Source organism: Dasypus novemcinctus, chromosome 20, assembly GCF_030445035.2.
Source record: "Dasypus novemcinctus isolate mDasNov1 chromosome 20, mDasNov1.1.hap2, whole genome shotgun sequence".
Lineage (NCBI taxonomy): Eukaryota > Metazoa > Chordata > Mammalia > Cingulata > Dasypodidae > Dasypus > Dasypus novemcinctus.
In genome coordinates this window covers 28,370,207-28,383,741 of record NC_080692.1, presented here as the reverse complement: position 1 = coordinate 28,383,741, position 13,535 = coordinate 28,370,207, and the positions used below count along the sequence as shown (strand labels likewise).

General features: G+C 35.3%; 1 protein-coding gene across 1 annotated transcript; it reads left to right on the top strand.

Annotated features, from left to right (window-relative positions):
• Positions 1-1,448: 1,448 nt before the first annotated feature.
• LOC101446482 (C-type lectin domain containing 6A) lies at positions 1,449-11,056 on the top strand. Its single transcript, XM_004455262.5, has 6 exons — positions 1,449-1,613; positions 2,127-2,219; positions 3,682-3,783; positions 7,934-8,085; positions 8,851-8,966; positions 10,091-11,056. The coding sequence occupies exons 1-6, from the start codon at positions 1,583-1,585 to the stop codon at positions 10,233-10,235; spliced, it is 639 nt and encodes a 212-aa protein (XP_004455319.1). The 5' UTR covers positions 1,449-1,582; the 3' UTR covers positions 10,236-11,056.
• The last annotated feature ends 2,479 nt before the right edge of the window (positions 11,057-13,535 follow it).

Below are 13,535 nucleotides of genomic sequence, written 5' to 3'. Positions count from 1 at the left end.
TTGAGCCTAGGAAGAAGCAAGCCCTGGGAAGAAAGGAATCTTAAACCCAGAGAGAAGCAAGACCCTGGAAGGGAGGACCCCAGGAAGCCTGAAGCTTCACAGCCATTGGCAGCCATCTTGCTCCAACATGTGAAAATAGACTTTGGTGGGGGAAGTAACTTATGCTTCATGGCCTGGTATCTGTAAGCTCCTACCCCAAATAAATACCCTTTATAAAAACCAACCAATTTCTGGTATTTTGCATCAGCATCCCTTTGATGACTAACACAATCTCCTTTTTTTCCTTCTACAATCACAACAGTTTTTATTTAAATGTATGCCACTATAATTTATGATCTTATAGAGAACAGAGGAATGGAAAGAAGCAAAGACAATAGAGCACGGGGTTGGCAATGGACAAGGTCAGAAAGCTATTAGGGAGCATAAATTGGAGATGGGCAAGGGAACCAACAGGTCATAAATTGCTTTGCCACGTGTATAGTTTAAGAGAATGCTTTCTTCTCCTGGCGATTCAATCTTTGGGTTTGTGTATCTTCCGTTTGTGAGGGGAACTGGAAACAGAGGATGATATCTCATAACCACTTCTTCCCCTTGTGGTTTGTTGCATCTGAACACTGGTAGAAATTTTGTGGGTGTTTATCCTATTTCTCAAAGTCTATTTCATCATTAGTTATAACTATCCTTTCCCTTAAAAATCCTATACAGTTCAATATTCAGGTATCTATTGTAGGTTTTATTGTGTTCAAGACCACCCATGTTAGTATGTGGTGATGTTTGTGATGTTAATAGAGAGAAAGGTTCACATTCTAGACACTGTATTTTAGGGAGGATCCCCAAGCCCTTGTGTAAAGACATGGAATTCAGAAAGCCGAAATGTTGTAGTATACTACTTTAAGCTTCCCTTCCCCTCTTCAGGGATATTATAAACTGTTACTAACCACAACTTAATACTGGCTTTGTTGAAATAAGGATGTTTCACTACCATTGCAGATAGATTCCAGAATCTCTCATTTTGCAACCACATTCCTGGATAAAGACCATGGGTCTTTATGTTATTTACTTTATTAATCCTTAACAGCTGTATCTATTCAATCAGATTTTTTATTACTTTCTAGGACACTGCTAAATACAGGTACTAAGACTTACATAAAACCCAATATTAAGGTTGATTAGGAAGCATTTGATTTAATTAAAGTTTACAAATGTATTTCTTTTAGGGCATATAAAAGATTTTATTTTGCATGCAAGGATGAATAGGATTCAAAGAGAGAACTTTTATTTTAGGAAATGAACAAAGTATCTGAATATTCTTGCCAAAGTTCTTATGAACAGTTTTTGGTATGTTTCTCAATGTCCTCTTTTCTCACCAAATGTCTTTAAATTAACACTGGAAAGTTTAGTCCAAACCACGACTTCTTCTTTCGAGGTACATTTTATATTGGATGCCTTTTAGCCTTATCAGACTAAGCAGTAGTTTGTCTCTGAGCTCTCGCCTCTTTAAGTGAAGCCAACACTGAGTTACTTCTTTAGTGAAAGAGATACAATAGGTTCTTGGATCTTCTGAATACGAGGGGCCTGCATAATGGTGCAAGAAGGACATTCTCAGTTAGGAGGTAAGCATTCATTTTCTCAGTTCCAGAGAAGAAGGTAGAAGTACATGTTGAGGTGCTAAAAGTGATGTGGAGAGAAGAAGCAGACAATGGACACATTGAAAGAATAGAGTTTGGAACAATATAGTAGAGTCATGGGAAGTTGAAAGAAAGAATCATGCTTCAAAGGCAGGAGCCCTGGAAAGAATAAGAAACCAAATAGTAATGCAGTGATATAAGAAGTAGGAAAAAAAAGTGATACTTTGAGAAAAATAGGAATCAATGCAAGAATATAGTATTTATGAAGAAAGAATAAAGAAATGGAAAGTAGTTGACTGTGGATGGGTTTTGCCAGATTTGTCTTGGATTTCAGAATTACTATCTGGCCATTTATTCTGAGGGAGTTTCTAAGTTCTCTTATAGTTAAAAAAAAAATTACTGTGAAGTTCTCCACCTGGCTTCTTCATTGCTCTAAACTTATTGGGGACTTGGCTTCCTGGCTTTCTGGTAACTGCATTTGTTTTGCTGATCTAACAGAGAAAAGAGCCTGGTGGTCTCAAGTGAGGTTCTGGTCTGTTGCTGTGATTTCCATCACACTCCTCTGTGCCTGTTTCATTGTGAGCTCTGTGGGTAAGTTCTACAATGAGTTGTCAACTCTCTTAATCCCTTTCTCCCTCATCTTCTATAACAATTCCTGAAAATATATGTCATTCTTTCCCCCCATCGTATGCCAACTTTTACTTGGAATACCATGCTTTTCTTGATTTCTTCTCCTCTTCTCTAGTCCCTCCTCTTCCTCCATGTTTTGACAATTGACTTTGCTTCCAGGTTTACTTTTCCTGGGTTTAGTAGCATTTTCCCCATTATAATCATGTCTTCACATATACATGTGTGTTAGTTGTAGCCATCTTTTAAGACATCATCTACCAGTAGTAGGTTCACTAACGATGATATGTTCTCTGGTCACAGAAACCCTCTTTTGGGAATCAAACTATGGCTGCTTTTATAATTGTAATACTATAGCTCAGGATCTTTGATCTTCAGGTGAGAGTCTCTCCCAATATGAAATTGAAAGAATTCAAATGATGTAATAGAGATGTAAGGGAACAAAACATTTTCTTCCCTGTGTCATTTGCTTCCAAGTAAATATCTGATGTTCATTTAGTGAGATGCCTCAAAGATTTTTTTTTCTCTTCCAAAGATTGGCTTCCTTATTTACTGATGAGATGATTAAAAATAGCTATTAAATAATATGGAAGGAACTGAATGTGAGGTCTACTGCCAAGTGGGCCATGTCTGTCATTTCCTCTTATATAAATAAATCTCACAGTCTTTAGTAAAACCCAAATAATTATCACCGAAGGTAAAATCTGTTTTACTTTCTACAGTCAAGTGAAAGAGCAAAAGGGTTTAGGTAGTTATTTCATTAGTCAAGGGGTAGCAGATATTCAGGTTCCAAAGACATAGATTAAGAGAAGGTAGAAAAGATAGATAGTATTGAAGATCAATAGTGGAAGGATAAGAAAGAAATGATGGAAGAATTAAGTCAAGATCCTAAGGGAGAACAGGTCTTGTTCAATGTGCACTTCCATGAACACAAAACTTAAATTTCATTGTGAGACTTTGAAATGTCTCTTAATGTTTAAATTTTACCCTTGGTTGTTTTTTACTCCATATGTTTTTCTGTAGTTACTAGTAGTTGGACATCTTTAGAAAATATCAAAATAACCAGGAGTTTGCTTTTAGGGTTATTAGCACTAAGGAGAAATAGATAGCTAGTGAGTCACCAATTTTACTTTGTGACAATCACTGTTTTAGGTGTTTGTGATTAATTGATGCAGAAAACAGAATCTCTGCCCTAGAATATGGAATTTAAATTATAGTGGAGAAACGGCCAAAAATAAATGTGTAGAAATATAAACAAAGAAATAAGATAAATAAGTAGAAAGAAGCAGTATTTCAGCTTGGTCTACAATGGGATTGTGTAGAAAAGAGTGGCAGAGGTTGGAGGTAAGCCAGCCTGGCATGGAGATATGGAACATAGGATGTATAGTTAAAAGAATGAATACTAATCCTTCTTCTTCTTTCCCAGTAACTTATCATTTTACATATGGCAAAACTAGCAAAAAGTTGTCTGAACTACACACAATTCATTCAAGTCTAACCTGCTTCAGTGAAGGGACGATGGTGACAGGTAAGCTTTGCAATGCTTACATATTTTTTCTCTGTAATCAAAGACAGGTCATGATTGGCCTGAGATTGGTTTATTTTATTTTACTTTTAAAACAAAAACTCTGTTTGGATACCTTCTAAATATCTCCAAAGTTACATGTACATACCAGTGTCCAGATTTGCCCGAAAACATTTCCTACTCCAGAATTCTTGATCTCAATAAATGGTATCAACCCATTTTTTTCTAGAAATTATTCATAACAATTATTTTTTCATATTATATTCACCTTCTATTAAATGTATAAATTCCTCTTTTTGATTTTTAAAGTTCTCAGTTAAATATACCCATTTCCATTCCAAGTATCCATTATTCCTCATCAATTTGGATCTTGAAATATAGCTCAGAATAAGTCTACCCCACTCCAAAATATAATCCTAGTAACTTCATATATGAAGTGTTGGGTGAGTTGAATTCAGGGTCATGGTCTGCCTTACCTGTCTAGTGAAAAAAGCCAAAGTGAGAAATGTGTATTTCTTTAGTGGCCCTTGAGACCTTAATCCTTCTGAGCAAAGAAATGTAACCCAAACAGATAAACTGCTGTTATTTCAAGACCTAAATAGTTCACTCTTCTCTGATGGACAAACATGTGCGAAGTGAAGAGAGGGCAGAAACTTCTTCAAAATTCTATAAGATGTTGGAATTTTCTCTCTTTTCATATTTGGTAGGAATGTGGTGCCCAGGAGTGGATAAAGATGGTTTATCTACACTCCTTGACTTACGGTTTTCTTATCACATTGGACTTCTTTGGTCAGGAGAGGAAAATGTAGTTTTATCAAGATAGACTTCTCCCAGATTTTAGAGGCACTCCTGCAATAATACCTAGAGTTTCGAAAATATCTTTCTGAAAGCAGCAATGGACATTTGAACCTTTACCTTCAGAAAGCTCTGAAACATGACAGAGATGTATATCAATTAAATTAACTCCAAATTCACATGAGACTGCATATTTACTCTCTAAAGTATCTAACCCCAAATTATTCAGTCTAAACTTACAGTCAACCTGGGCTTTCAGTACAATTAGTTCAAGTTACAGATAAGCTTATGTGAATAAATAAAATCTTTATATAATAGAATTATATAATACCAGCAAAAAAACGGGCTCAAATTTAACAATATCCTTTCAAATTATTACAATGAAAGGGAAAATATAAGTCCAAACATTAAGTTACCACTTCGATTAAAGTTTAAAAGTAGTTGAAATCCACAATACTATCTTCTCCCACTTTAACCCCACTCAGTTGCAGAGAGTGTTGATACATTTAGGTTTATGGGTAGAGTGAGAGTTCCTTCAACAGGCCTGTGTTCTTTCCAGACTAGTGATCTTTGAACTGTTTTGCTGGACAAATCCCAAAAAAGCTTTTGGTTAACTCTGTACCATCTTACACAATTTAAATTGGTATCAAAATTTTAAAAATCATATTATGGAAGCAAATAGCTTTAATTTCTGGAGCATTATAAATATTGACATTTAAAACACAAAAATGTTACATCTCTATTTGCCTATATCTACCAATATCTAGATTCCATTAAAATGTATTATCCAACATCATCCATTTAAAAAAAACCCTGAATAACATGTACCATTTAACAGTCAAATGTTTTATATTATTCTGTTTTCTCCTTGGGCCAGTATTTACCTCATACTTTTTCTCTCTGTCCAAATATGTATGTAAGTATATATTTAATACTTGTATTTCCTCTGCCCCATTAGATTTTAAGTGTTATAATTTTTTTTCTGGATTGACTTATTTTAACCATTATTATCAGAACACAATTATTCAAAACATCACGACTTTTGTATAATTTTGATATGTTATTACTAATAAATATAATTTTATTGGGTAGCCTTCTCTTAATGAGATAATGGGCTTTAAAAAATACAATTAGATGTATGTAATATTGAATAATAACGCTAGAATGAGGAAAGGTTCAGTGTCTATTCTATTCCTGTTTTTCAATTTTGAGGCACTTAAATCTTGTTCACTTAGATAAGTAAGTGCGAATGGAAGGAGCTTTGTTAGAAAACCATCTCTTAAAAAAATCAAACTCTTTCAGTGCTATTTGCTAAAATCACATAGCAGTTCTTATGTATTGAACCATGCCCCCCATAAAGACATATTCGAGTCCTAACTCCAGTCCTGTGGATGCAAACCCATTAGTAAGTAGGAACTTTGAGAATGTTTTCAGTTAACATGAGGCCAGATTGAGTTAGGGTGCATAATCTTCCAAAGTGACTGTAGTTTTTATAAGCAGAGGACATGTGGACATGGCAGTAGTGAGAGACAGCCGTGTGATGGAGGAAGGATTTGAGCTATGGATTGCTGGCAAGCCACCAGCAGAACACTATGGTCTTCAGAAAAAGCACAACCCTGCCAACACCTTGTGTTTGGTCTTCTAATCTCCCAAACTGTGACAAATAAATTCCTGCTGTTTAAGTCAACTAGTCTGTGTTACTTTGTTACAGTAACCCTGGCAGACTAAGATAGTGATTTTTTAATACAAAATTATTTGTAATTGTCTGTTAACTGAGAATTTGAGTAGGTCATTCTTTGATATTGAAAGAAATAGAATAATTTGCAAAAGACTATTTCTTTGAAGTAATTATTTGCTTTCTCAGTTTCAGGGAAGTACACCAAAAAAAACTTTAATAAGACCCATTAAATAACATACTTGTTATTTTTTACACTTACAAAGCACCTTGTTTAGCCCATTATTCTCAGAACATATTGAGAAAATAAGATATGAATACCAATATACATTTTTGAAAAATGCTTTTATTTGATCACAGCTCTCAATATTTTTGTTTACCTTGAAGCTGGAGATTTAGCATATTCAATTTATGTAAAATGTTTCCATGTAACTTAATTGGCAAAGCCAATCCCCACTATTAAAACATGCAGCCAGGACTTAATTAGACATGCTAATACATGTGTTGAGGAATATTGTGAAACCAGTCATTAGTAAAGAACAAAATACATAGTTAAGAACATTTCTAAAAGCATCCAATATGAAAATATATAAATCTGGTATATCTATTTTATTTATTTTATAATATTATGAAAAGAAGAATAATCCTGTAAACTGTTTTTCATCTCTTAACATGTAATGATGTGACAACATAAAAAAAAAACCCTGAATGAAATAGAACCACATGTAACAACCTGGATGAATAATATGTTATTTGGAATGGAAAAGCAAGCTCAAGAAGAGCATATATATTATAATACCTTTTAAAAACTCCAACCCCAACAAATCTAAACAACTTATTATTTAGGCATACATATATATGTGCTAAAAGGATATATATATATATATATATATATATAAAAAAACAAACAGGCCAGTGGATTTATACTTAATTAGCTATTGATTTCTTTCATCCTATGAGAATGGCAAACTGGTGCTTCTGAGGAGAAAGGAGAGAGTACTCATAAGTGCTTGACTCTGTCTTAAAAAATAGTAATAAGTACATTTATTGGGCAGTTATTCTATGTGAAGCACATTTTAAAGTACTTTACACTTTTCATGGGATTAAATCCTACTATGAGGTTGGTAATATTACTTCCATTTTAAAGATGAAATAACTGAGGCTCAAAGAGACTATGTAACTTGCTCAAGGGCATACATAATAAGTGGTGGAGCCAGAGGTCTAATGGAGCATAATTTCAATGTTCACAACCACTCTGTGAATGAGTATCATTTTCATTTAAAAAACCTGAGTCTCCATGACCTGACCAAGATTATCAAGCAGAACTGGGATTCCAGATTTATCTATGTTAGTCATTAAAACTCCAAGAGGATTTGGTGTTTGTAACATACAAGGGTTATGAAACAACAGAGCAGAAAACCCTCATAAGAATGTCTTTTGTGAAAAATCAAGAGGGGTTCTGCAGTTAAGCCTCAGTAAATATTAAGGGCTTCTGTTAAAGAATGTTTATTTAAAAGTAATTCTGTGGCCCCAATATAGTTCAGGAAATAGTAAATATAAGAGCGAAGAAACTCATCTTCAGAAAACAACCTCAGAACCTTGGGGATTTCTGTGTGTAGAACATACTTCTCCACTCTTATTTCTCTTTTATGTTGTAATCACTCTTCTCTTTATGCAACACAGAAAAAGTCTGGGAATGTTGCCCAAGTACTTGGAAGTCATTTGGTTCTAGTTGCTACTTCATTTCTACGGAAGAGGATTTTTGGTCTAAAAGTGAGGAGAATTGTGTTAGGATGGGGGCTCATTTGGTCGTGATCAACAGCAAGGCGGAGCAGGTACTTTTAAAAACAGTAAAACTTATTTGTGTATTATAGAACTCCCTTAACCAGGAGTGTCCCTCTTCCCCCTCCCTCTCTACCCCTTCCTCCCTGCCTACCCCTGCCCTCCCAACCCTGGAATATTGGTGTGAAGTCTGAGAATCTGAGGATAATACGAAGGAAAGGCTCTTTAAGCCTGCAGGTTTGATGGCTTCAAAATTAATAGTGTTTTATCAATAAAATTACCTATAGGAAAACAATCTGGACACATCAAATACTTAATACAGAGGTCCAAATGGAAAAATAAGACTAATTATTTTTTAAGAAACAAATCAGCTAAAATCTAGAGAGCTCTCCTTTATGTTTAACCTTTACAAGTAATTTACTGCTTCCTAGAGGAAAGAGTTAGGAAAGATGATAAATTACAATTTTGAGCACTTTACTGCAATTTCACTGTGAATTGATCTAGGAATAAAGAAAGAACACACATGAACTTAGGAAAGAAAAAATGTTTGAAAACACAAAAATGGACTTATGTACATTTTAGAACAATTCTGTCTCTTGGTAAAGAAGGAAATTCTGTCTGAGATGGGATTCATGGGTTAAGATTTCCTTCCACTCTGCAATTATGTTGGTGTTTCAGCATGCATTTCTAGACATTTTCCCCTCATGCAACTACTCCTAGTACCTTGCATTTTCTTTCCTCTTTAGAGCTAAAAAGAACCCTTGCTTTGTTCAATCTGAAAATTCCAAAGACAATGAGTCCTTCTTTTCTTCCTGTAGAATTTCATTGTCCAGCAGCTGAATGAATCCTTTTCTTATTTTCTGGGGCTCATGGATCCACACGGGGATGGAAAATGGCAATGGATTGATCAGACACCATTCCATGCAAATGTCAGGTGAGTGCAGACCTAGAGTAATGAATGATAGTGTTTTGTTCACATTGAAAATTTAAGGACATTTTCTTAGGAGCAGCTATTAATATTTATAGTTATAATGATGATAATAGGATCTAACATTTATTAAGCTCTTGCCAAGTGCTTTGTGCACATTATCTCATTTAATCTTCACCAAACTTTCTTTTTTACAGAAGCCATTTTGCAGATGAAAAATTAACTGCCTAAGGTCAATAACCTAGTGAGATGAGAAAGTGGGTCTCAACCCCATGTCTATCTGATTCCAAAGGTGGTTCTCTTAACCATTATATTATGCTGCCTCTAAACACAAGTAGATACTTCTGTGAAATTCTTTTCCCAATTAATAGGATTTAAAATAGCTAGACCAGAATGATTTCCAAGTCTAGGAGGATGATCATAAAATAATAGTTTATCCATGGCTTTTGAACATTTAGAATTACATTAATCATACATTACCTCATTTGATGCTACTCAACCTTGTCAGCTACTTGGAGAGTTCATTATGATTGTCATTTTAGAGGGGAGAAATCTAATATCTGGGAAGATTCAATTACTTGCCTAAGATTAAAATGAGTGAGTAGAAAATCAGGTCTTTCAATTCCAAAAATAATATCCTGCCCCATCCCATTCCCAAGCTCTACCAAACATTGTTTTCCTTGGAAGCAGGGTGAGTTCTTATGTCCAGATTCAGGCACCCCGAGACTCATTTAAGAGTTGCCTGAGAATAGAGAAACTTAGGATGTGATAAGAGTAGACAAATGTAAGGAGGCAGTCACTTTATTATGTGCAAGAAAGGGATTGTTCAATAACTTAGGTGAGGATAAAGTTCTACATACAAGAGGAAGTGAAGATCAGATTCTAAGGAAAAGATTCAAAATTACACCATTTTATAGATATATTACCAAAAGAATGTTAGAGGATCAAGTGTAAACATGTGTGTCTGTACCAGAGGTTTTTGAGGAGGGCAGCTTGAAAATGGGGAATAAATTTTTGGGATATTTACTCACCCTGAAATCCAATTCTGTTCAACCCCCAAACCTACATACTTTCTAACTGGTTACCACGCATTCATTGGAGAAATGTTTCTGCCCTTTGTTTCCCTTTAGATTCTGGCACCAAAATGAGCCCAATTTTTCTGCAGAGCAATGTGCTTCAATAGTTTTCTGGAATCCTGGAAAATGGGGCTGGAATGATGTTTTCTGTGATACTAAAAGGAAGTCAATATGTGAGATGAAGAGGATTTACCTATGAGTGAACTTCGTTCATCTATGTCTTTAGAATTGGGACCTATTATTAAATGATAATTTCCTCTTGTAATTTATATGCAATCTTTGTGTTATAGAGGTTCATGAAAAAATTAAATCCACTGCACTACACAAACCATGAACTCTAAGTTAAACCATGGACTTTAATTAATAGTACACTTATAAAAATATGCTATCATCAATTGTAACAAATGTTCCACATGAATGCAAGTTGTTGGTGGTGAGGTGGTATATGGGAATCCAGCATATTCTGCATAATTGTTCTGTAAACCCACAAATTCTCTAACAAAGGGGGGAAAAATCCACAATGAGATACCACTACACAACCACACTATCCGACCTCCCAAAAAAAAAATGTTTCTGGCACAAAGAAAGTTTATGGAAGGAAGTATGAAGAGTAGTGTACTGTAAGACCTGAAATTCCATGTGTTGCCTTGCCTCTTTGAGTCTTACAGTTCCCCAGAGGCCCCCTGCTCTCGCCAGATCCCCTTCTTTCACTACATATGTCTCCCATCCAGCAGGAAAGACTCTCCATGGGTTAGTTCCCTATCAACTGGGCCAGCTACACTTCACCTAATCCTCAATCGAATGGATTCCACATCCCTGCCAGCCCACAAAATTACTCAAGCAAGCCAGTCACATCCTCTTAAAGGAAACAAGAGTTACACCACCCACTGGTCACACAAAGCCTGCCCCCACAGCCCCTGCTGGTTCACTCTGTTCTTGTGGGAAATCCCTTGTGGTCCTACATGACATGTGGTGTCTTCCTCCCTGGGGATGTTACTAATAAACTGCTGTTGATCTCATCTGCCTAGTGTCTGTTTTTTTTTTATTCTGGTACTATGTACATAATTTAACGCTTCCCCTATTAATCATATTCATATGTGATTAATTACATTCATAATGTTGTGCTGCCATCACCATCATCCATTACTAAAATTGTATTATTTTTTAGAAGACTTACAAAAGAGGTCTCTTTTAAAAGTAACGATCTTTTAAAAGAGATCTCCTCAATTAAATAATGGTTGGGTGTAGTCACTTGAAGTCTTGACAAGAGCTAGATGGCTCATTCACATGGCTTGCAAGTTGGTGCTGGCTATTGGTAGGAGTCCTTATCCCTCAAAACATGGACTTCTCCATAGGACAACTTGAGTGTTCTCACAACATGGTGGCCTGCTTCCACCAGAGCAACAAGAGAACTAGGTAAAAGCACTAATGTCTTTTACAATCTAGCCTTAGAATTTATACACCATAACTACCACTGCATTCTATTAGTCACATAGACCAAACTGGACATAATAAAGAAGGCAACTACACAAGGTCATGAATATCAGAAAGTTTAAATCTCTAGAGGCTATCTTAGAGGATGGCTACTGCAGCAGGATTTGTTTTAAAAAGACACAAAAATGTGTTCTAAGAAGGAAAACAATGACAAAAATTTTCTGCACTAAAATTATGAACGTCTGTTCATCAAGACACTATAAAGAAAATGAAAAAATGGAATTGGGAGAAGATATTTAAACATCTATAACTGAAAGTAGTAATATCAAGAATATATAAATAACACTCAGAAACCAATTAGAAAAAGACAAAAAAAATTGGGCAAGAGATTTGATCAAGCACTTCATAGAAGAAGAAATGCATATATCAAGTAGACATATTTTTATAAAGATGCACAACTACACCTGCAGTTTGAAAATGAGGATCAAAATCACAACAACATAACATTTTATATTCATTTAGGGGAAAACATTAAGAAATCAGATGATACTAAGATTTGGAGGAGTTGCAGATCAATGGGATCTCAAACACTGCTGGCTTGAGTTTAAATGTGTACAACCACTTTGGAAAATAATTTGGATTATTTTGTAAAGTTGAGCATTTCTATAAACCATGACTGATTTGTATTGGTCTGGTTTCCAAGTTCAAATTAGTATAATTCAAGGAGAGTTTAATAAAAAAAGAATATTTGCAAAGGCGAGACCATGGAAACCACAAGGATTAGTGCACAACCCTGGAACTAGTAACAGTAAGACGTTTTTACCACTGGTGAGGCTATTAGAATTTAGAAAGATAGCATAGTATGGAGAGGTCCACAGTGTGAGGAGTTGTGACCTTTAGCCAAGGGCCACAGCCTGTGTTGTTGCTGAAGGAACAGAGCGAGAAGAAAATATACCCTGACCTCACTCTTCTTCCTTCCTCCTCCCCCCATCTTCGTACTGGTCTCCTTGTTGGCCAAAGCCAACAAAAAGGCAGAGGCACAGATGCCTCCTGGGTCAGAGAGCAGAAAGGAGAAAGGTGGAGAGAGGAAATGAAGGCGCTATTGGAAGTTATTCAGCACCCCAATGATAAATATTGTGCATGGATACCAGGAAATATGAGCAATAATATTCACTGCAGTAGCAACAAAACTTGACTGAAACTATCCAAATGCCCATTAAGAATATAAAAATAGGGAAGTGGACTTGGCTCAAGTGATAGAGCCTCCGTCTACCATTTGGAGGTTCCAGGGTTCGATCCCTAGGGCCTCTTGACCCATGTAGTAAGCTGGCCCATATGCAGTGCTGCTGTGCGCAAGGACTGCTGTGCCACGCAGGGGCGCCCCCACATAGAGGGAGAGAGAGAAATAAAATAAATCTTAAAAAGAAAAAAAAAATATATATATATAAATAAGTTAAGGCATGTTCATTCAGTAGACTGTTATATAGCATTAAAAAAGAATAGACTATAATAATGGATAATTATGATTAACAGCATGGATAAATATTGGCAGCATAATGCAAAGTCCCAGAAGATTACATATAGAATAATACTCTATTTAAAAAGCAAGTAAAAACATACAATGACTTGAAATGAGTAACCTGTTATTGAAACCTGGCATTCTTCACAAAAATACCAATGGGAACATAAACACATATTTATATGGGAAAATGTATAAAGTGTAGCACAATCCAAAATCTCTAACTAATTTCCTATAATATGACTAAAACATAATAAACAAATGTAAAATGTCTAACAAGTAAATCTATCATGTTAAAACATAAAATGTTTATAACACATTACTTCATGATTGCTAATTATTTAGTATGATCTGTGATTTTTGTGTGAATGCATAACAGATTCTGGGATTCACATCTTCTTTATTAACAATTTCTGATCTTTTAAAAAAGTCTACACATGATCCTTACCCTCTATAAACTATAGTTGAAATTTAACTCAAAACATTTCCTGCATTTAACATTTATTAAAAATACTGGGGAGGCGGACTTGGCCCAGTGGTTAGGGT

Bases quoted from the DNA above. Each gene is read 5' to 3' on its own strand.
- LOC101446482 (XM_004455262.5), top strand. From the start codon at position 1,583: ATGGTGCAAGAAGGACATTCTCAGTTAGGAG. The intron at 3,784-7,933 runs GTAAGCTTTGCA...TATGCAACACAG, and splicing joins TGAAGGGACGATGGTGACAG to AAAAAGTCTGGGAATGTTGC. The intron at 8,086-8,850 runs GTACTTTTAAAA...TTCTTCCTGTAG, and splicing joins TCAACAGCAAGGCGGAGCAG to AATTTCATTGTCCAGCAGCT.